The sequence below is a fragment of the Lagopus muta genome, chromosome 1 (assembly GCF_023343835.1).
Source record: "Lagopus muta isolate bLagMut1 chromosome 1, bLagMut1 primary, whole genome shotgun sequence".
NCBI lineage: Eukaryota > Metazoa > Chordata > Aves > Galliformes > Phasianidae > Lagopus > Lagopus muta.
Window position 1 is genome coordinate 188258788 of NC_064433.1, and position 27346 is coordinate 188286133.

General features: G+C 39.1%; 1 protein-coding gene across 18 annotated transcripts in view; it reads right to left on the reverse strand.

The window, feature by feature from the left end:
- The window catches only part of DLG2 (discs large MAGUK scaffold protein 2), a 994028-nt gene that overhangs the window by 823898 nt on the left and 142784 nt on the right, over window positions 1-27346 (reverse strand). For 9 of the 18 annotated variants that reach the window (XM_048939920.1, XM_048939896.1, XM_048939950.1 and 6 more), the window contains one exon: window positions 25086-25178. The exons of 1 other annotated variant lie outside the window; for it this stretch is intronic. In XM_048939920.1, the coding sequence (XP_048795877.1) occupies window positions 25086-25178 (93 nt within the window). Of the gene's footprint in view, window positions 1-6619; window positions 6695-17745; window positions 18370-25085; window positions 25179-27346 lie in introns of those variants that run through there. 8 more of the 18 variants (XM_048940038.1, XM_048940002.1, XM_048940042.1 and 5 more) reach the window with 6 other exon arrangements.

Here is a 27346-nt window from a genome sequence, read left to right on the forward strand (position 1 = left end):
AGGGACATGGTTTAGTGAGAGCTATTGGTGATAGGTAGATGGTTGGACTGGATGATCTTGAAGGTCTTTTCCAACCTTGGTTATTCTGTGATTATAATCCAAACCTGTATTCATTTGCATTTTGATGAAAAGCCAGTAGCAGCTTCAAACATGTACAAAGGAACATCTGATATTCTGATACTAGAAGGAATGTCTCATAATGACCTGCTGGTCACCACCTTACCAACACTGAGAAATCTTCTTACGGGATATACCTGACACCTTGACCAGAGACTGCCATCTATATCACCTTCATCATTAATCAAAAGCAGCACACCCTTCAACAGCCCAGATCATACTTTAAAAAGGATCTTGAAAGTGTCTGTAGACCTTAATTGATACAAACCTGGAGAGATTAACTTCTCTTTCACTATCTCTATGAAATATTGCCAAGCAGGGCATCACTTCTACTCTTTGTCTTCTACACAACCTTCTACACATTTTTAGAGTACCAAGCAGAATGAGGTGCCTTGCTAAGGTGCAGTTTCTTGCTGTCATTGAGGAAAGAGTTACTGACCTGGAGGCACAGTGTTAATGCTCCACTTGAACCACCCTTTGGTTAAGAACACTCACCACTTAACTGGGGACTAGAAATACTTCAAGAAATACTACTAATCATATTTGTGGATTATTGCAGGACGTAAACAAAGAATGGAGCTCTCTTTATATATAGGTCCATAAACTCAGAATACTTGAATCGCTCATGTTTGACCTTAGCATGGAATTTCCCGTGCCAGAAAAGCATAGCTTTGGGGTATCAACACTCCTGGGAGATAACCCTTAAGCTATGTATGTGTTAACAGAAAAACTGTACTCCAATCATGCTTTGCATCAGGGAATAAAAAATAATAAATACTATGGAAGTTGGATGTGCACACTGTTTTTAAACTCCAGTGATGCTGCCAGAACATTACTTTAAATCAGGCTTTGAAACAGAAATCTAAAATCCTGTCCAGAAAGATATTATTTATAGATGTATATATATTTGCTCATAAACCTCATGAGCTGCAGAAATTTTAGGTAGCTAATTCTTCAATAAAAATTTACCCTTAAATAATTGTTGTCATAAAGATCAGTACTGAGTTTCAGCTTAAAGGAGATCTGAAATTATAGATTTATTTTGTTTTCAGCTATGCACTGCTGCACTTGGGTGACTGGGTGTGCTGTAACAACATCCTGGTGCTTCTCATAAAATAAGTACAGCAATAAAGACAGCAAATATCCTATACATAATGTGTGCTTAATGAGATTACTCATTGTAAATAACTCATGTGAAATGTTTCCTGAGGATGAAGTCAAGCAACTAAGTGGGTCAATCTGCAGATAGTGGATTTGTACAACTTAATGTGTACCATTTGAATTTTAAGACTTGTCACCTTAAGAATTGTCACCTTAAGACTTGTCACCTTAAGAATTGTCACCTTATCTGAAGGATTTCTGAGCTTGTTTTGCAATTGTGAAACTCCCCCCTTCTTTGTGCCACTGGGGTCACATTAACTAAAACTTGAGGAAGGTAAACATGGGTCGTTAAGTATATATATGGCATTGTCAAAGTGTCATTGCATTTTTTAAAGTCTTATTTCCCTTTTCTTTCCTCAGTCCTTGATTAAATAGAGCACCAAGTGGCTCCTAGTGTCGTTTCTCTCAAATTTTGCTCCTGAGCCAGTCACTTCTGTTAACACATGCACTGCTAGAGTCTGCCACTGTCTGCCCAAGCATGAAGGATTTGCTGCCCTGCTGGGATGTGCTGTACTTTACTGCTAATCCAACACTACCTCACTTTAGCTGAACTTTTCCCCATTGAATCCATAAATCTGATTACAGGAGAGATGTCCCAGCTCTTCCCCACTTCCATCATAAAGGACATTGGGAAGGGGAGAGGTGATGCAAATGAGAAAAAAAGCATCGAAAGGCTGAGCAAGGGGAAGAGGGATTTAAGAGGCTAGTTTAAAACCAGATTTAGTATCTGGAAATTGATGACAGCGTTTCAGTAGTGCAGGATACAGACAGCTTCTTTAAATGGTGAAGAGGTGGACAGAAAAGTGCCTCTAGCAGTAGGCAAGGAGAGGTGCAGGAGTGAGAATGATGAAGAGCTGCAGGAATACCATGACCCAGCAGAAACATGCACGGTATTGCTTTAATACTGCCTTTAAAAATAAAGCTGAATTTTAGCACTTCGAATTTTCCATTACCATCAGCACAAAGGTGAAAGACACAGGAACAGAGCACTGTTTTAATAGCTCAGTTTTCAAATATTTCACATATTAGCCAAAAAAAAAAAAAAAAAAAAAATCCCACCACCCAGATTGCAGAATTTATTAGCTAACAGTGTTTTAATAGAAAAAGACTTAAAGCTCAGGGAGAGTGAAAAAGCCCCTGCAAAAGGCACTTTCTGAAGTGCAGAGCTATTTACGTGTTTTATAGAGCACATCCACACAGGAGAGGAAGGAACACAGTTCACAACGTGAAGTCTTAGGAGAGCAGTGAGTCTGCCCAAACAGAGCCATTTATTTGTTTTGTGTTTAAAGAGAGCAAGACTGATTTCAGAAACAATTCTTCCAGACTCAGAGCATTAAAACAAAACAGAATATGTATGTTTCAATATGTTCCCACTTGGCTCCGCTGTAGAAGAGTCAGAACATTCTTTGCATAAAACACAACCACCAGGACTAACATAAAGGCACCTTCCAAAAGTACAAAGTTCTTTAGAATAACTTCAGTGAAGAAGAAAATCCTTGAGTAGTTTGAACCAGAAATGCTTATGAGTTAACTTCCAGATCAAGCTAAAATCAGATACTGTGCAGGGCTAGAGTGCATTCTTGTTCCTCCAGTGTTCCCAGTAAACTGGGAGAAGTCAAAGCCAAAATAACTTTATCATCTGTTCACTGATTTATCCCATATAAACAGAACCATAATATCCTACATCTGTATGCAGGGCTCAGGAAGGAGTGACTTTTACTCTCCTTGTGAGGGCAGAAAGACATCAGGCTCAGCTGCCAAGCACATAGGCAGCCAAAATGTGCACTATATTCCCACGGTAGCATCTACATAAAGCTACAGCCCATGAGATTTGGACACTCGCTACAGGAGAGACATTGAGGCCCTGGAGAGTGTCCAAAGATGTTCAACAAAGAAGTGAAGGGTCTGGAGCACAAGTCTTATGAGGAGTGGCTGAGGGAACTGGGATTGTTCAGTCTGGAGAGACCCAGTCACTCTCTACAACTCACTGAATACAGGTTGTAGAGAGGTAGGGGTTGGCCTCTTCTCCCAGGTATCAGCAATCAGACAAGAGTGAATGGTTTTGAGTTGCACCAGGGGATATTCAGGTTGCATGTTCGGAAAAGGTTATTCTCTGAAAGAGTAGGGAGTTATTGAAACTGGCTTCCAAGGGAGGCGGTAGGGTCATCGTCCCTGGAGGTGTTCAAGAAATGTTCAAGTGCAGCCTTGAGGGACATGGTTTGGTGGGCATGGTGGGGAAGGGTTGACAGTTGGACTTGATGATCTCAGTGGTCTTTTACAGTGTTAATGATTTGATGATTCTGTGATTGTATGAGCTATGGTAGTATGCACAGCTCTCAAAATCTTCATACAGGTTCCACTGTTCTCAAAGTCCATGTTTACTTCTGAACACTGAGGGGTCAGATGGCACTGAATGAGGCTCTGCAAAGCAGTGACTTAGGACACTCACTAGAAATCTTTTGTGCCCCAGATAACCTTTGCCACTCTTTTCTGCTGTTTCTTAGTAGCAGAAGACATCCCAAAAGGGTGGAAGGGGATTAGGATGATGGACCAAGAGCTCTGTAGTATGAAAAAGCAGAGAGAATCTATTAACACTGCACAGAGAATGTGTTGAATGCTGACCTCAAAAAATGCTGTTAACCCCAAATATTTCTACAACACAGCTGCAGTCTGTGATACTTCATTATCTCTGCATAATAGATCTAGCAAGCAAGCCATCCTAGCAAGAGGAAAGTTTAGTATGCCAACAGCAAAGCAGTGAAACTCCTTTTGGAGTATCTTATAATCAAACACTACAAATCCTTTGGAAGACATGACTAAAAGTGTAAGTGCAGACAAAGACACCCTTAGGTAATTCCCTTGATTAAAACTCTCAGATTTAAAATGAATCTAATTAAGGACATTGTGAAGGCGCAGAAAGTCAGTGTTCATTTATGCCCTCTTTTGCAGATGGTGAGTTGCCAAACAGAACTGAGAATCTTAATTGCAAGAATCATCAGTAAATTCAAAAAAGACAGTAAATTAAGGACTGCAAAAGCGTCAGACTGTTACATAACTGCTACATCTCTTGGTTCTTGCACTAGATGGAAACGCAATCCCAGGAGAGGACGTAGCGCTTTTTATAAAGACTGCTGAAAAAGGACAGAAAAATCTCTCCCAAACTCATGGGTTCCAGAGTGATGCAGACATCATGGATGAAGGAGGATGTTTGCCCAGTTTGCTTTACAGTCATTCTTTCACTCTGTTTCCTACACTGCTCTTGTGAGGTATCCAAGCATATACCATAGTTGTTGTACAGAGTTGTCATAGCCAGCTTACAAATAAATGCTTACAAATACTCAATTCAAATAAGTAGGCAGAAAAATCTGGTTGGCTGAACAGGAAATGGCTTAATGGGAAATAAATAAATAGATAGATAGATTAATAAATAAAACAAAACCATAGAAAAGAACCAGCACAGGAGTTATCTTGTGAACTCCAACTTATTTGTGTGGTATTGCTGAGCTCCTTCACTCCATTCAACATTTAAATACAGATGGAAGCAACCTTCAAACAGGCAATTATTTCATGAACACATGCTGTACTCCGTATTTCCAGAAAACAGTCACCAAGTGAACAATTGAACTGCATTCTAATAGTAAGCTTTTGTGTTCTGTTGTTATTTTTTTCCCCACTGTAACTGTTTAAAAATAACACTGCTTGTAGAGTGTTAGATCACTTCTAGTGCTAACAAAGACAACAAAGCCTGATCCTCAGTTTACCATTTCTTGTGTCAATATGCAAATATACAAGATAGCAGGTCTATAGAAATTACCCATGCATGCACGTGCCTGGTATAACACAACAAGCGAAGACTAATCAATCTAAATCTTTTCATTTTTGATGGCTTAAGAACAAAATATTCTAAAAAAATACCCAGATGGGAAGAAAAATTATTTTACTTATGGAAGCTTATGAAAGTAACTGTCCAAAAAGTTCTTCATGTTAATGGAAATCACTGAGTGCAACTGCTTCTGACCTAATTAATTTTACTATCAAATATTTCCATTTCAGAGAGCACCCCACTGCTATACTTCTGCTTATGCCACAGCCCATTCTATACAAACAAAATAACAACCAGGCCACATCACAAAGTCAATCCAAATTCTATGAGAATGTAAACAAATAATTAAGACTTAAAAGTTAGTTACTGGGCTAGATCCTCAGATAGAAAACATCTGTTTAGCTCAGTGGTTCAATAAATATGTTTATGTGGGTCTATTTTCATAGATAGATTAACAATGATATCATTAATTTTAACATAATTTAAAGACAACCACAAATACAGAGTTTACAATCACTTTCAAGATCAGCAAGAGACCAAATGAGGACAAAAACTGGAATCTGTTTCTCATTCATCTAGTCATAAATGGTGACAAGTTGATAGCTGAGGACCAACATCAATCTGTGGTCTAGAGCCAAAGAAAATGTCACCTAAATCCTGCCAACTCTCAGCTGAGATAAATCATCACAGCTCTATTAGTCAGGCCTCTAACTTCCAGCATCCAAGGATTTGGCTCTATATACAATGTATATTCAGACAAGATATAAATCAATGCAGTGTCAACTTGACCGCAGTTTCTTTTTTCTCTTCAAATATTACTATGTCCTTCATAGTTAAAGCAAATCTCACTGAGGCCATTTAATTGACAGCATTTAAGCAGGCCATTTCCACTCCAGTAAAGTTCGCTTACTGCCCACCATCTCAAAAGTTACTTACACTGGACTAATTTTCCCACTTATTAGTCCACGAAGCATGTAGGATTACCAGTCTTTCTTTCGTGAAAAAGTGGAAAAGATACAAGCATCTCCCTGTCATGGTGCTACCATCTGAGTCTGGGGACAAGCAGTGCTATAAATGTCACTTGTTCCTGGCAGCCCCAGCAGGAGCATACAGATTAATTCCCACAGTCCATGCCCACGACTGGGCAGAACTAGCAGGCTCCTTGTCATCACGCTCAGCTGGAGCACAGTTAGTTAGAGCAAGTGGCAGGAACTCCACATTCCATTTGATTTGGATTCCACCAACAACCATGCTTGCCACATCACGCTTGCCACTGATCCCCATGCTCCACATGGAATGAATTAAAAAAGAAAAGAAGATGCTGAATTTCTGAAGAAGCCCTTCTATACCCAACATTTCAACAGCTCAGGCTTCCCACAGAGTTTGGTTTGGTCTCAGGACTTGCTTCTATTCTTTCTCAAGCACTAAGTCTTGAAACTTTACCTGGCAGCACTGCTCCAAATACAGAGACTTACCATTCAGTCTCTCAAAGCTTTGCATTAAAAGGCTCAAACTTACGGTAGAGTGCTGAATGGGTATCCAGGCAGGTGTTTCGACTGAGCATTTGTGGGATGGGCATCTGCCATGGCTCTGCTGCAAACAAGTGAAAATGGCATTACACACAACACAGTACGTGCTGCAATCACTAGGCACAATGGGCTCCATTCCAGATGGAGCATCTAGGATTTTACTAGTAACTGTTAGGCCTGACAAAATCATTTTTCTATCACCATATAAGATCTGCAGCTCACAGGATCAATCTTTACCCACTCTTTTCAATGAAGTTCTCAGTTAGGTAGATGAATGCAGTCTTCAGCCAACCTGAACCCCAAGCAGCTGCCATCTGGTTTCCTTCCACAACAGAGCATTCAGGGAACAACAGCAGAGCAGGTAAAAAAAAAACAGCTTTTTTTTCCCCCATTTCGTAACAGACTGCATTTTTTGTATTGTGTCCTATTTGAGCTGCAGCCTGAATCACCCCAGGGCTATTTCCCAGGAGGAGTAAATCTGTCCCGAATTATCAAGGGGTATTTCTTTGCTGAGTAGAACACACTGGTTGCTCCCCAAATTGAACATGGAAGAGGAAAAAGAGGAAGACTCCTGCAGTTCCCTGAAACTTTGCAGAAGCAAAAGAGTGAGGGGTTAGCTTTTAGTCTAATGTTCCACATGGCAGTGCGAGATCCTACCATACAGCTTTCAGGCTGATCTTCCTGTAATTTCCCTTGCATTTGCAGTGATTCAATTACATTTTAACAAAGCTCATCAGAACAACTTGCAACAGTGGGTTAGGTCAGAGTCTCTCTGAAGAAAAGTTCAGAATGAATTCTACTGTCTGCCACCATTACTCTCAGCATTTCATGTATGAGTCAAACTATTATTTAGCCGCTTGAATTGGAGGGCTCCCTTAAATAGGTGTGTTCTTGAAGCTGAACATCACATAAAAAACAAAGAAGCAAACAAACAGAACAACCAGCCTTTTGTTTCATTCTCATTTAAGACGGTCATATTGCAAGAAGCTACAATACATCTTTCCTCATGCTGAGAGCAAAGGAGGGCGATCTCTGAGAACAGAACTGATGAGGCTTCATGCTACTTTCCATTCTGATTTAAGAACACTAACTAACAAAGCCTATTTCTGCTTTCTTCTTTATCACCAAAAAGCATATCTAAAGCACTGCAGTTCTAAACACTTCTATAAGGAGGAAAATAAAGTAGGAAAAGCTGTGCTTAGCAATTTCAGATTTGTATTTCCCAAACATTAAAAACCTTCTATGTTTCCACCTAGACATTTTTTAGGAATATTCAACAATGCATCGTTAATAAGCAGAAAGCATTGTACATTTAGATGCAAACTGAGAAAGTCTTTTTAAAAGGATTAGAAAAAGTCATTGGTACCATGGCAGCAATATGTTATCACCTACAAAGAAGGGATGAATGCTTCACCAAACCAAGGCTATCAGAATAACAAAGCTACAAATAAACTTTGATCAAAAGGCTGGATAAAATATTGCCTATTATTATTTTTCTTTCTTTCATTAACAAACAGTTAAACATAAGACCAAATAAAGCCAAGAAAATTAATAATCTGCTTTGGACAGGAAGTATATTTTTTATTGAAACCTCTAACCTTACAAACTCAGGTAACCATGTATAGCAGTGTCAAGAGATTCCTTGAAAGTATCTTCACATTCTCTAAGAGGATATGTCTGCAAAATAAAAGGTCCAGATCTTACAGAAGGAGGAAGAGCATTCTATAGATATTCCTTACTTTGAGATTCACAGCAAAAATCGTCCCAAAGCCCAGAATCACAAGGCAAATGCTGTGCATTCCAAGGCCAGAGAGACAGAAGTAATGGAAATTGCTCACAGGCAGCAGCTTTCCAGATATCCCACATTTACAGCTCAAGGGTTGGATTGAGTATGAAGTTTGAAGATTTCTCTTTAAAATTCATGTTTGAATTCATATTTGAGTGGTCAATATTTTATGCATTTTCATTAAAAACAATGCTTTTTATAACTTTCATATCTCCCATACTTACTCAGGATGCAACAGTTCCATATCAGGTACTAATGAAGCTCTCTGCATAAATGTGCTTGATCTTAAGTACTTTTTTTTTTAAATAAACCACAAATTCCAACATGACATACATTACAGACACCAACTATGAAACAAGGTACCCATAAAGTTAGTAATACATAAAGCATTCTGGAAGCACAGAAAATGCAAATAAGGATAGGAATAAATAAATTGGGAATTATTCGCAGGTTGTAAAAGGAACTAACTCAATTTAATTAAGTAAGTTAATATTTTCACCATTTTAGGAGTTTGGTGAGTATAAGGACCATAAACTCTGGCCTACAATTACACTGGAAAGCTAAAAATCCAAAAAGTGACGAAAATCCATCATTTGAAATAATTTTTTTAACCAGTCTTCAAAGGAGTACAGAGTGACTTGTTGCTCACTTTTCACCTTCACTCATATTTATATGCCAAAGGAATATAGTTTGCCTTGCTGTCTGGGAGAATATGTTGCAGTAAAAGTTCTCCATCTGAAATGGAAGCAGAGAGGCTGCTTCTCCATTGTTTATAAATGATTTCCAGCCTTGTATCATTCCTTTTCCTTGAGCATACCTGGCACTACTAAGCTTTCCCCTTGATACAGATGCATTGTACTGACAGACCTATCCAGGCATGGGCTTCATCAGAACTTCAAGCAATCAGAGCTTTCAAAATGAGCAGTAAGATCACCAGCTTGTGACATTTTTGTATAAATAAACCTTGGAACATAAAAGAAAAAAATCTATTATTCTTGCTGAATTCTGCATTTGTGACAGCCTTCTTCCAGGGCTGACGCTTTAAAACCTTGATAAATTGCTTAGCAATAATACAGTCAGGAAGCAATGAAGGGATGACCAACATCTGATGCTAACCTCCTTACTTATCTGGGGGCACCATTACATGCAATTACCAATCCAATAGGTTTATCAGAAATGCAGACTCTCAGAGGTAGCAAGAAGACAGAAAGTATCAATGTCAGAAGGCAAAAGGAAGGCTTCAAGACCTTCAGACTCTTTGAGCCAAAAATGTCTACTTTCCCAGAAAGCAGCCTTAAGAAAGCTTCTTTTATGTGTACTGTTGAAATAACTGACTGTTGTTATTAGCTCTGGTTACAAACATCAGTATGATGTAGAATCATAGAACCACAGAACAGCTTTCGTTGTAAAGGTTCTCACATGATCATCTAGTTCTGATCCCACTGCCATGGGCAGGATTGCCAACCACTAAATCAGGTGTGCACCTTGCATATACATTAATATAATGCAGAATGGTAGGCATCAGTGCCTAGGAAGTCACTCTGATTTTCCTGCATGGAAATACTGAATCAGAATGGGTAAAGCTGAGAGTTCTGTGGCGCTGCAAAGCAGAGGTCGTTGGTTGCAGAGGTTGTTGGTCACTCTGGAGAAAGTAGCAAGGAAAGTAGAGAAGATATTGGTGATCAGAATCAAAAGGAGTCACAGGCAAGATTCCTTTGGTATCCACAAAAACAGCCAAGAATATGATTTGCAAATTGCACACAAGTCCTTGAGTGAGGTCTCCAGTAACAAAAGAGTCCTCTGAAGTCAAACCCAATGGAAGATACTTATCTACTCTTGCACAGCCTGACAAATTATCTTCTCTGATGCAGAGGATTCTCTGGGGAAATGAAAACCATAGAACTAAAATATAATCATACATAAGGCAATACCCCTGACCTAATGATTCACTCATAAATAACCATTCTCTTCTCCTTGACTGCACACATCCTCTCATTTTTTCAGAACTCTTGTATCAGGTGAAGGGAGGCAGAAAGAAATTTGCATGGTAGTAGCAAACAGATTAAAACACAGAAGAAATACATGATTATGTTGAGGACGTGTGCCAAGAGACCTATCTTTTCTGCTTTTAATGTCCTTCTGGATATTGCAAGGAATCCATTTGGTCAGCTTCAGCTATCTGAAACGCTTAAAAATGCAGCTCACCTCAGCACTAGGAAATTATCTTCCCACGTCCACCCAGGCCCTCAGAATATTAGAGAAAGGGTTTGCTAAGGCTGCATAGCTCTGCTGTCATTAAGAAATGCTATCATTACTTCAGGCAGGATCAGGCTTTCTAATTTTCTTTGTCTTACTCAGTATCTTCCACCTTTCCTTACGTGTGCAGCTCTCCACTGCTGTGCAGTAGCTTTAAGCCGGAATCGTATCTGCCTGAGCAGTTAATTGAACATTTTATTTTCTCAGTTTATAGAGCTGTTCACAGATTTATGAAACAAATCACCCTTCTTTTTCATAGTTAAAACTAATCTCAATAAAGACGTCTCTCTGAGATCAGCAAATTATAATCTAATGAAATCTATTGAAAATTTCAGTTGCACTAAACAAGGTCAATGCTTAGAAGAAATGAAATGTCATTCAGAAATGAAGATCAAAGTAATTCCCTTCTATTCCTGCTGCTACCATAGAGACGAAGGGAGGGGGAAGTGGGGGAAGAAGAGATTTAACAGACTTAATTCTTCCTGAAATTTATAATTAACTACAAGGGAAAAGGGACAATTACCATATTTCTAAAGAATAAAGGAGAAAAAAAGTTGAGCTTTTGACAAGATATAATTACAAGACATTGCATATGCAATGCACATTGGTTTGTTCTGTGCAATTTTCTTGAGGCTCCCCCCTAAAAAAAAAAAAGATTTTTATTTTTTTTTTCTGAAAAAGACAACGCGTGCCTCATCAGTTTACATTCATAACATTTGAAATCCAAGAGCTAGAGGCTTACAATAATTGTTCCAAAATTTAACATTGGTAAATAAAGATTTGAAATAAATACTCGGTTACACTCCCCATCTGTCAGACTTCTGTGAGTACATTCTCCAGCTAACATGAATGGTAATCAATGAAAAGGATCTTCCTGCACTTCTAAGAATGTGCAGTTTAGCCAGCAGCCAACCCACAGTCATCATAGTTGTCCTCAAGTACCACTTCAGAGTGGAGTTTACTAAATTACATGTAAATTGCATGGATTCAGCACTATCACACTTTTAAGGTCTGGCAGGAAAACACCACATTCTGAAGTGCTCATCAGGATCTAATAATGACTATAGGAAAAAAAAAAATAAAAAAAAAAACATTTTGATTTTAGCTAAATGTGAATCTCTGTAGGGAAAATCATTAAGATTCCTTTGTTTCTGGTTTATTGGAGCCTGGATATTCAGCACAAAAACTTAGCTACCCAATTTATGATTTGAAACTGCAATGATTCCAAGCCTGAAGCCTTGCAGAGAGAAAAACAACAAATGTTGCCCAGATCTATTTAGCACTATTAACAACATGCAGGCAGATAGAAATGTGGTAATTTTTTTTTGTTTTATATCCAGCTAAATTTAAATCAGATCCCCATGTAATGCAGCACTCTACAGTTCTGCTAGTTTTCTCAAGATTATAACATCCTCCAACACCTGAGGTACCACTTTAATCTCAGTATTTATATCTTGCTTTATCATTTCCTAATTTTTGGACTGTCTGTCTCAGATACACACATCCGATCCTGTAGGAAGTTCTATAGCATAAGCTGAACTTCACTAAGGATACACCATGTTAATCTATATAAATACAGAATTTAGATTAACTCAATGTAAGTGAGGAGGTGGGAAGACCCCTTTTTAATGAGAACTGTTTTGGATTTACTGTTCTAAATCAGAGAGGCCAGAGTAGAGAGGTCCTTCCAGTGGCATCATGCCACCTCTGTTTTGTGCCATTCTTCAGCCAAGTTCTAAAAATACCCCTTTACTCTAATTGTTGGGCAGTGGAAGTCAACTGAGTTGGCTAAACACTAAATTAAGGTTTTCCCCTCACTGGGAGAATCCACAGAACCCTGCTGGGACACAAGTCTGGACCTACCCTTCCCAAGCATGAAGCACTGTCAACAAGGACTTCTAATAATGCGCTCATTGAAGACTAGCAGTTTCAAAATCAGCTAGCTCATCCACAGCACCTCCTCAGTCAGATTTACAGAATTTTGCTTTGTCTTCTATGTTGAGACTACAGGGAATGGAAATCTAATGCTAATGGAAAGACAAGCTGTATGTTTTACAGCTTTACTTCCCTGTTTTACTCCAAACTTCATGCCATGAAGTGAGATGATACATGTGTGGAGTGAGAGAACCCTGCTGAATTCATACCCAAGGTCTATGCTAGACGTTGGTGTCATACTTGTGAGTAGTAGCTTCTTATTTTCCATGACCTTTCCCCATATTGAGACTTATGATCAAACATCTATCAGAGTTTTGCCTAAAGTGCATACATGGATCTCCTCTGTTCTAAATATATTGCCAGATGAACAGAAGAAAATAGAATAGACAGATGTTGCTGGCTCCTGGCTACATTGCCAGTCAGAATTGAACATGTTCATCATCAGGATGGCTCAACATAAACAAGCATGTGACCCTTCTTCCCAGTGCCAGCACAAAACATAGATTTTTTTTCTTTCCATCCTTATTTCATTGTTTTAAACACTTGAATTAAATTCTTAGAAAAGGTGCTGGAGGACAAAGAGAAAGAGAGAAAGAGAGAAAGAAAGAGAGAAAGAGAGAGAGAGAGAAAGGAAGAAACTAAGGAAGAAAGGAAGGGAGGGAGGGAGGCAGGGAGGGAGCGGAAAAAAGGAAGGAAGGAAGGAAGGAAGGAAGGAAGGAAGGAAGGAAGGAAGGAAGGAAGGAAGGAAGGAAGGAAGGAAGGAAGGAAGGAAGGAAGGAAGGAAGGAAGGAAGGAAGGAAGGAAGGAAGGAAGGAAGGAAGGAAGGAAGGAAGGAAATCTTTACTAGTGTAACACTATTTTTTAATAAATAAATAGAAGAGATCTGCTCTACACTTGCATAAATAATCACTTCTTTCTATTTAGTCACACTTGAATTAAACATGGAACCTGTGCAGTGTATAAGACTGCTTAAATCTCCATAGAGTTAAGTGTAAGCTAGCAACCAGAATCTGAAAGGAGTAATTTCTGCAGAATTTTCAAAATCTGGGTGACAAAAATTCATTTTTATAGCTGGCAAAACCACCAACAGGATCAATTAGGGCATTCTGTCTTAGTCTAAAGGAAACCACTTCCTTCTGTACAAGCCAAGTGACTCAACTAAGGAGTTAGGCAACAAACAAGTGGTTTTCCGCATAAATTGAGGTGTCTGAGTTGCTCTTTAGTCTTTAGTCATTAGTATACACTTGTTCCATCTTTGCAAGCATCCCTCAAAACACAGAAACATTCAAGTGATAAAATTTGGGATTTTAAGCAAATCACAAGATGCAGCTCCAAAACAAAAAGGAGGTGACACTGATGGCAATAACACTGTCAATTCTTCGTGTCATGACCAATGTTATGGATGGTAAAGCATTAGACTAGATTGCTCATGACATTTTAAAATGTCTATCATAGGAGGGTTTTAGGTTTTAGCTAGCTCCACTTTTGACCAAGGACCAGGTGGTGACTTGTGGTATTCTGCTCTTATTTATTTTTATGTGATGTTGTGATTATTAATTGCAGGTTTCAGAAAGCCTTGATCTGACACCTTGAGGTCATGAGTTTTAAAAAATATATACACATTTTGGTTTATCTTCCTTTGCCTTCTGGGTTTAAAACCTTTCAAGCTTCCTCCTTTGAGCTCTCCTCTGCAACAGCAAGGGGCAAAAAGATATTTTTTTTTCACACCGAAAGACGATCATATTTTCTAAGCCAAGAGCTGCGGGTTTCAGCTAACCAGGCCCTATTATTGTGAATCTTGTCTGGCAACACAGATACCTATTTTCTTTTTCACCAACTACAGCTATCGCTGTATTTGTAACACTACAAAGGGCAGAAGGAGAGCTGAGAGCCAGTAGAGGGGACAGCGTGTTGCCTTTGACTGTTAGGAGGCACAGCGGGAATGTTCTTCCTTTACAGAACCTCCTGGAGCTCCTGATGGAATGGAATCTTGACCTAAACTTTTATTTATTATGAATTCTTGCTAATGATAAAATAATGCCACAAAATAACGGGCTTTATGAAACAGGAAAAAAACAAATCCATGCTAGGTGCATGATAAATTAGTATAAATCAGGAACACATAAGTCCTCTTTGACTGATTCAGTATTTCCTAAGTTAGGGGTGTAAAAATTCATAGAAGGATGGAACGAAGATGGAAAGGAAGAATCTGCAGAAACGAATATATGAAATCTATCTTAAACATAGTCTACATTTTGGTTGAAAAGAATAATGTCTGGAAGGTAAGATCTGGGGAGGTAATTAGATGGCTTCTAAAAAGTAGAATTCAAAACAGGGTCTTTGGATCCCTCATCCACAATCTACAAGGATATATTCACCCCACCAAATTTATGTCATTTCCTATGGGCTGGAAATATCACAAATTCCAGGTTAAATTTAATGATCATATGTTATAAATGTCGACTTTTTAAGCACTGTTCACTTTTTTCAGTTTAAGTAGCATTCATCTTTCACTCTGTATTATTTATAAGATCTGAAGAATAGAACTGATGTATTTACTCCCTCTTGACATTAAGATCTACTTTTCCAAGGATGAAAATGGCAATTATTAGGAGAAATCAGACAAATGGATATTTAAATAAGGGTAATTAGCAGATCTGAAGCCAAAAATTGCCAGACTGCTGTTTTGTAGAATTCATATTCCTTAAAATAAATTTTAAAATAGATATCAAATGTTCTGGAAAAAAAACTGTGCTCTCATTATACTGGTGAAAACTTTCATAAACTGATCCTGTAAAAATTTTGTAGTCTTAAAGGAAATAGAGTTACTCCAGTGCACAATAAAGGAAGTAAGAGCAGATTATGAATCAATATAACGTCACTAGTGCAGCTATTTGAATGTGGCACTAAAGCACGATGAAGGAATCAACTTTAATTTGTTTGGCTCTGAGCCTTTACAATATGAAAGTTTTCTGAAACTGGATTTTTTGCCATTATTCATCTCATTTATATATGTTAATATGGTGTTCCCACATGCATCCAAATAGCAGGTCACCTACAATTTGCAATCCTTTCTCATTTCAACCCTACAGTTGGCAGCAAAGACTGAATATCTGGAGTTGAATATTTGAGGCTGAAACGCTTGGCTTTCATAATCATTTTGGGCATTTAGTAGCAGATCCACAAAACAGAGGAGCTGGGATGAAAAATACGGTGGATACTTGGAGCTGGGAGCCCTTCTCAGAGCAATAGCAAGAGCATAAATTTGTCACTGACCAAAAGACCCTGGGAAAATACTCAATGACAACACTGTGCCAATTCATGAAATAAATTAAGTCATAACTCCTGTTGGAGATCTACAGGTATAAAAGGTGCTGGGCCATGTTTGGCTCCCAGTCACATGACATTAAAAGCAGATTCATTCTCCTGTACCAAATCCTTCATGTCATAATTTCAAGACCAAGGACAGCCACAATTATGGGTCTGTACCACCAGAGAGCCTGAAGTGGGGTTAATTGCAGCTCTCTTTTCTGATTTAAAAAAAAAATAAAAAATCAATGTCAGGAGTACAAATCATATGTTTAGCACGAGGCTGCACACAGGCTTTGTTCAGTGGTGCAGCACCACTGATGCTGAGCACTTTTCACTGGCAACACGTCAACAGGAGCCTATGGGAATCTCCAGTCTACTCCAGGGCAGGTTGAGGATGCAGCATTAGATCCAGCACAGCTTGCAGGAACCAGAAGGTCCTGGAAAGACCCAGAAAGAATGGGAGAGAACAGGAGGTGAATGAGGCCACAGAAGGAACGTGTGCTCCTTCAGTGACCTCATTCACCTCCTGTTCTCTCCCTGTCTGGGTTTCTCCATTGGCGACAGGAATGACAGCTTGCATCTGTTTCAGCAGCTCCTTCATGCTCTGGCTGGCAACCTACCAGCCCTCTTTGCTGCCATGGGTGCAGGGGATATCTGCTCCTGCCCTTCTTCATGTCACAGATTGGTGTCCCCATTTTACATGGCCATCAAGAAAAAAATGACAGCAGTGGCTACATTAGCACTAACTGATGTTTTGTTACATCATTTACACAGCCTTAAGGTGCTATGGATGCCCTGGACACTTTGCAAATCTTACGGAAATCATTAAATTCATCAAAAAATGAAACAGAACATGTAGCAGCTGCGCTGAATCCCAGTGTCCTGACTTAGCCTGCTAACTGCTCCTGAACCCCAGTGTCCTGACTTACCCTGCTAACTGCTCCTTATAAACACTGGCACCATGTGCAAATCCACCTACAAACATGTGGTGAGCTGCCTGTCCTGTAGCAACAGAAAGGAATTTCCCTGATTACCTCCCTCTTATTTACTATAATGTCAGTTTTCTAAGTTTGAGGATGCTTCAAAGAATCATTCAATTTACCCCTATCCCAGATCTTCAACTCAGGCAGTGCCCATAACCACAGTCTTTAACCTGCCACTCTTGTGGATAACAGACTATTTACATGCACATTTGGAAGGAATTATTTAGAAATACCATTCCCAAGCAGTCAGCTCAGATCCAAAATCAGTATAAGAGTGCTAAAGTGGGACAAAAGCATTTTTATTTTGCAGGCCTAGAGAAGCAAAGCTATCTATGTTCCCCTCTTACCCCACCACCCCCCCACAAAAAAGCCACAATAAGCCACAAGAAACTTGCATCTCTCCAATCAGAAACATCATGACTACCTAAACTACATCTGATTGGCCTCTTTAAAAATGCTAGGACCCATATAATGCCCTCATATTTTTTATTCTTTAGTTCACAGAATAAGCTGATAAGCTAAGAAAATTTGTGCCTGATACCATGTATTCTGAAAGTGCTCCAGTAGCTGGAGATATTAATAGACACAAGCACAGGCTAAGATAAAATATGAAATCATTTTCCTTTTGCTAGTAAAAATAAGTAAATTACATATCATTTAGGAAGTGATACAGAAACAAACTGCATAATCTACAGAAGAAGAGAACAAAATGCTCATTGAAGCAAAGCTTATTTATCACTTTATCTTGCAACCTGACACAATACATGCTCAATCTATTTAATTACAGGAACAGAAAAATAGCAGAAAAATATGTACACATTACAGCAACGTTTCCAATCCTACCTTGGTCGTGACAATGCACAGACAATCCATTCTGTAAATCTCCACAGGAGTGTATGTAAATCATAAAAACAAATCAGCAAGGGTGAGGAAAGGCTTTTGAACAGCATGAACAGAACCGGAGGCTTGAATCTGCACAGCCTGCTTTTCCAAGTGGGGCCCTCATAAGAAACTCGAGTCCTCCTCCACAATGCTAAAGGCAGTCATGATGCTCACAGAGATCAGAAAACCCACTAGAAATCGTCTCAAGCAAAACTTCCAGGTGGCTTATCAGGCTTGATTGCTGCATTGTTCAATCTGCGATCGGAATATTCTCTTGAATGGTATGCAGCCTTCTACATGGGAAGATGAGAACCACAACAAGCACAAAAGAGCAAAAGCATCACATTTCAGCCCTGGCTCTGGTTTCACAATTCTGATCTGCTGTTTCAGTATACCCATAAGATTTCCTTTGCCAAGTCTCTCTCTCTCTCTCAATCTCTCTCTCTCTCTCTCTCTCTCTCTCCTTCCCTGTCTTTTTTTTTTTCTCCCCCCTCTCGCTCTCTCCCTCCTCTTTCCTACGAACTCCGAGCAAGCACAAAACATACAACTATAGGGCCCATCTATCACAGCCCTGTCGCCTCCCTGCCAAAACAACTGCTTTCGGTCGTACGGGTTTTTATTAGGAGCACGATTCTGCAAACACGTATTGCTGGAAGTGAAACGTTGAGGTGCGTGCGATAGCTCATGCGTCACATCCACGGCCGCTCAGAATTACTGGGTCACGTTCAGATTCAGGGAGTGAATATAAATAACAGCTGGAGTAGGCGAACTTTCAAAAAGTGCAACAGAAAATAAGCAGTAAGGTGAGAAATGGGAACTGCACATTCACACGTGCACACAGGTCTGGGAAGTGCAACAGGGACGTTATTTTACTTTACCATCCATTGGAAAAAACAAACAAAAATATTTATACATTATTCAGAGCTAGAGAGGGGTACCTTTCCCCCCCCCCCCCCCCCCCCCCACTTATGAAAAAAACACTAAATATTTAATTTTTTAAGAAGCACCCTGAAAAACAGAGCTTAAAAATTCCTCAAGTTTTTTCCCAAACTTTCTCAGAACCTGAGATTTGCAGACTTAACCCATTTATTTCATGTTCTGTATGCCCTGCTCAGAGCTTTATGGACTGTCTACCCCGATCCCTACCTTTCTTGCAGTGATGTTGCTGCAGAGCTTTCCTTTCAGGTGTCTTACATGAATCATTCTGAGTTAGAAAGCTTGCTGTCAGCCCTTAAAGTCTTCCCTCTCTTACAGATAGAGGAAGAAGGAGAGAAAAGAAAGAAGGAGGGAGAGAGAAAGAGACACAGAAGGGGAAAGATATGTAAAATGAAAGCTCTGGCCAAAGAGAGAGGAAAATCAATGCTCCTATTCACTGGAAAAAAAAATACAGCCAACTGGACTGTTGACAGCAACAAGAGGAAACGTCTAGACACCCATACATTACAATTCACCTTTTCAACACACTGGACAGCACAGTCCCCCTGGGTGCTTTGCTGAGGATCTCTCATTCGCGCTCAGAGCTAAAATATGTTTTCAATAAAACAAGACTTTCCAAGAAAATAAAAAGATATTTAAGAGTCATCTCCCTTCCATAAATTACCTGGGTTATAACCCTAATAGTCCCCTGATTGCTAAAGCAGCAAGAGGTTCAGTAAATGGCACACATCACTTTGCCAAAATGAGGTCACTGCTACCAAAGTTACAAAAGCCATAATGAATCAGATATGTGGTCAGAGAGCAACCAGCCCTCCCCCAGCTAGTACAGTCTTGGGGGATATAACATCTTAAAGAGAAAAGTCTCCAGAGCACCTCTGACTTTGCCTAAAACTTTAGCTCACTCTGGGCAACCACATGCATGCAAAACGAACTTGATTTGTGTTTACAGCTTGCACTTGAGCCTGCATATTTTTTCCCTACTGCGGTTTAGTCCAGTAGCCAAGTGTTAGACAAGCTTATTAAACTATAGATTATATGAATCAGGGAACTTTTCAAATGTCCTTGAAGTCAGAATCAATTAACCACCTACCTAAAAACAAATTAACCTAATAAGTTGGTCTAACCAAAGCACTCCTTGTGTTCTTGGCATGATAGAGTAAAAGAGAATTCAATCAAATCTAAATTCAGGAGAAGTTTTAACACTTTGATGTCAAGCACACAACATATTTTTTCTATTCCACTTCATAGATTCAAGCTGATTTAGTAAGGCATGAAATATTCCCATACATATAATTACCTAATGACTTGGCTGTAAAATTTCATATCATACTGAAAATTGGCATATGGGGATGTATTTTGAAATGGGACTCTGAGGACATGATCTGTAAATGCTCCTACTTGCAAGAAACTTCTGTGAATTGGCTCCAACAAATTCATGGTTCTATTTAGTCGATATGAAAAAGAGAGGGTCTGAAAACTTTGAAGATATTCAAGCAAGATTGCCTGTGTTTGTGTTTTGGAAATCCAGGCTCCAGAAAACTGTACCCAACAGTTTTCTCTTACACTCCTCCAATTTTTGGATGTAAATCCTGCACTGTCACCTCCTACCATACAGTGCACCAGCAACCATTCCACAGCACAGCATTTACCTGTGCACTGCCCAAGCTTAGAGCATCATTAAACTGCAGAGTCCCTGAAATATTGCCATCTCCAGCTAGATACTTTTACCATTCATTTTATCTCCTCAAATCTAAGATTTTCAAATCTTGGCACAGCTTTCCCCTTCATTAGCAATATCTCCTTCTGCTCTAATTTCTGCAGGTCATCTTGCTGCTTAGCTCTGTTTTTTCCTCTGCTCTTCCAGCCATCATGCTATCTGTCCATACAATCACAACTGAAATCTGCTATAGAAAGACTTGACCCAAAAACCAAACTAACTCAGAAGCAACCATATGGAGTGAAAAGAAGTGCTTTGTATTTGCTTCTGTAGTTGATTTAGACAGTCAAATGTATCCTCAGATGAGCTCTGACTCTTGGGAAGCCATAATTCAGGAGGAACAGTATCTATTTCCCACTGTGATATCAGTGGCTCTGCAGACCACCATCCAAGAGCCGTTTACACAGGTGATGTCTCCTTCTCTAATTTTACCAATCTGTCTGTTTTTAAGTCAATCAAAAAAACAAATGGGGAAATGTTATGGTCTGTACAACGCAGTAATTTAGACTGGACAATTTAATGCTCCTTTCTGTCATTAAAAACTTTACTGTATCCAGGTACTTCCACTTGGATAACCAAAGCACAGGGCTTAATTAGGCGGTTATATTTAGAAGCAGAGCCTGTAACATTCAGCTGAAATTAATATATTGTAAAAGCAAGCTTCAGTAAAACCTAAAATCAATAGGATGATGGGAAGTATTCCATGATTTTTGTATCTTTCATGACACAGTCTTCTAAAAAACTCTTAAATTATTTCAAAACCCAACTACTATTGAGCAAAAACTGTACAGATAAACAGATTATTCCAATAAAAGAAATGCAGTGTTGCCTTCAATATTATTTCAAATTCAAGCAATTGATATTAAGAGGAAAAAAAAAAATGGCTCTTGAAACTTTGGTGCAGACCCTAAGAAAGGAAATATCTTCCAGACTGTTCATACAGCACTATTAATGCCAGCATTTTGCAGAATTTACCTAGTGACTATTCAGAGCTCTCTGCACCTACACAGAGAATTGAAAACAACACACATCTTCTTGCAAATGTGGAGAAAGATTTATTTATATTTTAACGTGTCTTTAAGTTGTGTACTACGGAGCACATGTTGTTGGTTTCAGGTTGGCTGTCTTTCATATGGGATTCTGTTCTTTCTTGTTTTCAGGTCCTATATTGCACCCAAGCAAGCTGCAAGTATATTAAATACTTTCCCAATTACTTCTCTTGCAAGAGGGCAATTATGAAGTTATGTCTCTGTGGTCAGAGCTCATCTACACCGCTTGAGCCCAGCTCCAGTGAGGTTGCTGTGCATCACGACTTGTTTGTTAGTAGGTCACCACTGGGATAGAAGTAACCAGTAATTATATGCTAGAAAGGAAAATCCCATGGGACAGACTCTATTAGGACTGTTTCTGTGGTACACAAAAAATAGAAAATGTAAAACTAATAATCTAGCAGATCCTGGATTTGTAGTCAGGAGCTATACTACAAAGGAAATGTCAGAATAAATCCTGCTCCAGCCATGAAAAGTTAATACAATTTTTAGAAGGCGTGAAGTTCTGTATACCTCAGTTTCTGAGGATTTTAATGCAGTTTCCAGACTGAACCAGAAACCCATGAGTGCTAGTGTTAATTTAAAGATCAACAAATTAGCAATTCTGCCCCTCCTGACTGCAGCAGCCCTAACAGCAGCAGCTCTGCAATTGGCTTCAGGCCCTTGAGAATCTCAAGCAGACGGTTTTCTTACAGCTTTCCCTATTCCTGTGTACAGCAAATTTCATTGCTATTTAGCACAATCAATGCAGGAGTCCTGACCAGTTTCTCTAGCTGGTAGCTTTCTGAACAGAAAAAACAATTTTATATTCCACAGAATATCAGACCTCACTGCTCTGAGCCCCATGGATGCTAAAATAGGAGTGGACAGAAGTGGAAGCTGAACAGCTAGTTCCATTTCTTCAGTCTAAGCACCCTGTGCCCACATGGTCACAGTGCCCCAAGCTCAGCTGATGCATAGAAAGTTTGTTTTCACTCCCCAGTTGTGAAGAGCATCTCCCTTCCTCCTGCCCCAAGCCTTTGCCCTCAGTGGGACTGTAGGCTTCTCTCCCTTCTTCCCCAGAAGTCAATATAAATACAGGATTCCAGGAGAAATGGAGATGGGAAGGCCCTCAGTAGATCTTCATTCCAATCTCCTTCTCCAAACGGATTGAGTAGTGAAGTCAGTTCTGGTTATTCAGGCTTCTATCCAGTCTGATCTTGACAGTCCTCCAATATGGAGATCATACAACTTCTCAAACCAACAAGCTCACCAGCTAGCTTATATAGCTATGAAAAAAAAAAAAAAAAAAAAAAAGCTGGGAACAGAGTATGATTTGCAGGGTTGTAGGAAAAGCACATTCACAATCACAGTGTGTGAAGAGGAGGATAGGGAAGGGTCCCCCAGCTCTGAAAAGCCTGGGATAAACTAGCCTTTTGAAAGCTCTGCAGCCTTTACCAATTTAAAATTTCTGTGTAGTGTTTTATATGTCTATTATTTTCCATACAAAGCCATAACTGCTTTCTCTTGCCTCCCACAAATCCCTTATTCAGAATGAAACAGAAGCAGTTCAGTTACAAACGCTGCCCTGGCTTTATTTGGGCTGGGATGCTCTGCAATAGAAATACATAGTACTCAAGGGCAACCTGTCCCAAAGTGGTTCTCAGCTCTCAAGATCCACAGTGAATGACGAGTTCATTTTAATTCTTGAGCATACTGCCTGAGGAAGTAAATCTATCACCCAATTGATCATCAGAAGCTGAAAAGTGCTGGTGCATATGTTTAAACATGTAGCAAGTCCTAAATAGCTATGTGTCACTGTCACAGCAGCATGGCACTGACACTCAAGCACAGTCACTTGAAAAAGAAATCAGAAAAAAATAAATGATTCTTTCACAGGAATGAAACAAAAGTGGTAAATTCCAGGAAATGAAAACAAAGCACTTTCTATCTGCTATCCCATGGTACTGAGGATGAAAGAAAATACCACTTGCAGCTCTGAATTTTTTAGTTTTTGGGAATCGACTTGTTTGCTTGTAGGGTTTACTGTCAGGTACACAATGTGCTGGAGAGATACAAACAGCATGAAAATGCAGTATACAGGATTGCTGACAGAGAACCTCTGAGTCCAGCAAGTCACAATACTTCAACTCTAAGCAGAAAAGAGAGTGTATTGTTCACCTGGGCATTTGTGCTGGAAATGATGTGAAATTGGGCTGAGATCCAGGACATCTTTTGTTTTCTACAGCATTCTCATGGAAACAATGTATTTAGTGCATATATCAATATAATGCATATATCCAATAATTCCTTGCTTTGGGGACCTACTGCCTCCATAAATACAGTGGCAAAATTTAATGAGCGTACAAACTCATGCAACACACGTTTGATCTTTGCATTTTCCAGTTATTAATCACCTTTTGTGCTGGGGCCATCTACTTCAGCTTTAGACAGTGAAGAGAATGTATCAGTCCCATATCTGAACTGGTGAGTGCTCTCATCTCCTGTTCCTTACTGAAGGGATTGAGGAGATTCAAACTTGTATAAAATCGGGTTGCTAATTGGGTTTCTACTAAAAGATCCAGTTCTGCTGATCTCACAATCGATCGCACTTCAAATCAGTACCATAGACCTATACAGTACAAAAGTTTTCTGATCACGTAGGAATACAGCAACACAAGAATATCAAAACATTATGCCAGATAATTAGTGCTTCAGAACTTTAAAAATTAAGAAGCAGAGAAATTGATGCAGGAATGCCAGCAAAACCCATGGAAAAGTCTTAGACAAGGGAATAAACTGCAATTTTCCACTGTTATAAACAAATTTCAGTGAAGTCTACAAAGTATCACATAAGCACGCCAACTTAGTTAATGTCTGTTTTCTTTATGTTTCCATCTTGATAACTTTAAAAGAAAACTTAATTTTCCTTCACTTCCAAAAGAAAAAAAAAATACAGAATGACCTTAAGGTTGAAACTCTGCATAATAATATCTGTGCCCAAGAGAATTGTTCCAGCCAAATTGTGAACCTATGGAAATAACTGAGGTATTGTAATGAAACACTTACAACTTTGGCATGGCAAGCAGCAAAACTGCTTCCTTTTCCCACACCACGGCCATGAAATCATATTGCTTCATGACTTATCCAGTGTAGTCATGAGGTCACTATCATTAGACTGCCCGTATAAAAATCACTTTACTGACATATTCTGCCACACTGGCTGCAAGCCACAAAGTAACTATGAAATGTACTGAGACTGAAAATGCCTTGGATAAAACGTACTAAGTGTGCAACACCTTCAAAAATTCAATAATACATTGAAATTAAAGCACCTTAGGATCAGCAATCCAACAGAACCTCCACCAATATTAATGTTTCTACTCATGGAATAAAAAATAAATCCTGCCTTGAACAGCATGAAATACACAGGGCCAGTAACAAGAATAAATTGCAGCCATAAGCCTCATTCAAATGCTCTAACAAACATGCTATCAACAACCAGCAAATACATATATGTATTCCGAGAGCTCAAATTCAATATATTCTACAGATTTCACCTCCAGCAAAATTCGACCAAATAAAGATTTCATTCTCCATCATGAAATACTGGGCCATACCTTTGTCTTCACCTCTAGCACACAAGTTCCAAAAGTCTGGTTCTCCTTGTTGTGAGATTGCCCAGATCCTTCTGACCCATTGGAAGCTGCAGCCTAAAGGGGGGAAAAATGCCAAATAAAGTAGCTGATATGTGCAATCTAATTCTATTAAACCTAAATGTAAACATTAGCATGAATGTACAGAAGGGTATCCTGAACTCAGCTAAACATCAGGTGTTTGATACATGAGATTTTCAACTCGATGTCTTGTCATGCAAAACTTCTGGGTTTTATCTCAGCCACTCTCATGGAAGTGTGTGAACATCTTAATAGGCTAAATCTACAAGCTGATGCTTATCATAATCTCTAGTTGACTTCAGAAGGCATTCAGGGTGTTCTGCAGCTCTCAGCATCAGAACATAAAGATAAGGACGGAAATCAGTGCCCTGCCAAAAAGGCCTGCAGATGGTAATGGGGTTCTCATCTGTAGGAGCTGCAGGAGCAGATCTCATTACAGCATCAACCGCATTACCTGCTTTATCTTCTCATTTCTAATTCATGACATTCTCCTAAAAGTCGTATTTTGGAAGGGGTTTCTTACTGGTGCAGTCTTTGCAAATCTTTAAAGATAGAAAGTTTTTCCTTTTAACTTCCCTTTGTTTACAGAAATTGAAATTTTATATCATTTACAAAAAGTCATCAAAAACACCATTACACAGTATTTTTCCCAATTATGTCTTTTATAGAAGGTATAGTAAGAGGGCTCTATTTAACTTTTATTTTCCTGCTGCAATTCTAAAATACATTATTGTAGATGTTGCATTCAGGCAATAAATATTACAAATGACATCTCTGTTTACAATTTTTCCCTGCAAAAGTGTGCTTGAAGGGTTAGCTGCTGATTGAAACAAGATGACTGCCACTGTCTTGGATTTCAGAAAATTTCTGGGCGCTTTGCAAGAGCACGAACAGGAAAGCAGAGTGAATTCAAACAGACTACAGTCTCTTGAATCTATCAGCGCTGAGCATCTCAGACACTCTCTGTGATTTAGGTCCACCTTTTTTTAGCCTGTTCACCAGGAATGCAGTCAGTTTTAACACAACAGGCAAGAAATTGTTAGCCTTTTAAATAGACTAGCCATTGCCAGAACAATTTTGAAAACAACAAGCCTGTGCCACAGAAACAGCCAAATCACATCCACAAGTACAAATGCTTTCTCCTCTGATACTACATTTTTTATTTAGGGCTCCATCCAGCAAAAGACTGAATGCTGGACCCAGCCCAGCAACCTACTTAGACACATGCATTTAACTTCAGTGCAACCAATGGCATTAGGTTTGTGCTCTGGTCGAGAATGTGTTTAAATGTTGTATTGGATCAGACCCAGCAGCTTCATGGGGCTGAGTGCGCACTGCTCCACACGTGTCTTCTCTCAACTTTTAGCTTCTCTAACATGTCTGCAGTCATGGAGGAGCATGTACTCTTTGTTTCTTCTCCCAGAAGTGTTGTGTATTTTACATTTACAACCTGGAAGGGAGACCTCGGCAACCTGGCCAAAGTTTTGCAAGACAGCAAAGACCCAGCAGCTCTGAATATCACAGCTTGCCTCAGAGCCTACAAAAAACCCAGAAACTACTTGCATATTTCCTTCAGAATGGGAAAATTGGTTTTACAAGGGGAAAAGAAGGAGGCATAACAATTTTTCATTTTGTCTGTCTTCTTTGAATATCTGACCTAAGTGATAACAGTATAAGCTATGCAAATCAGCGAGTTATCTATTTCTTCTAATCATCAGACTCTGATCCTTGAAGGAGCCAAGCTTCTGTGACTTCTCGAGTTCTTGACAATTTCCAGCAGAAAATATAGACTCTATAATAATATTTACCAAATGGGTGCAGCTGCAAAACTGGATGAGGAACAACTTCAGTTTGTTTATATATTACTTTTTCCCCCTCAAATTTATCATCATTAGCTGAAAGCAGTATTTTGAAAGAACGTTAAACAATGCCATAAAGTGCTATGAAATGTTTCAATTGTTTTCCTTGGAATCGTGGATTAATTCTGAAGAACAGTAAACCAAGGACATTAGGAGTATACAAATAGCTCCAGTAAGAGTAAGAGTAATAAATATGGAACATCTCTCTTTGTTCCAACGTTTTAAGGTTCAATACACATTAGCAAAATAATACATGGTTCACAAATTTGAACAAAGTACACAATCCATAACAATCCATACGAAAACCAACAGCCATTTTGGTTTGTGCTTTGATATAAACAAGAC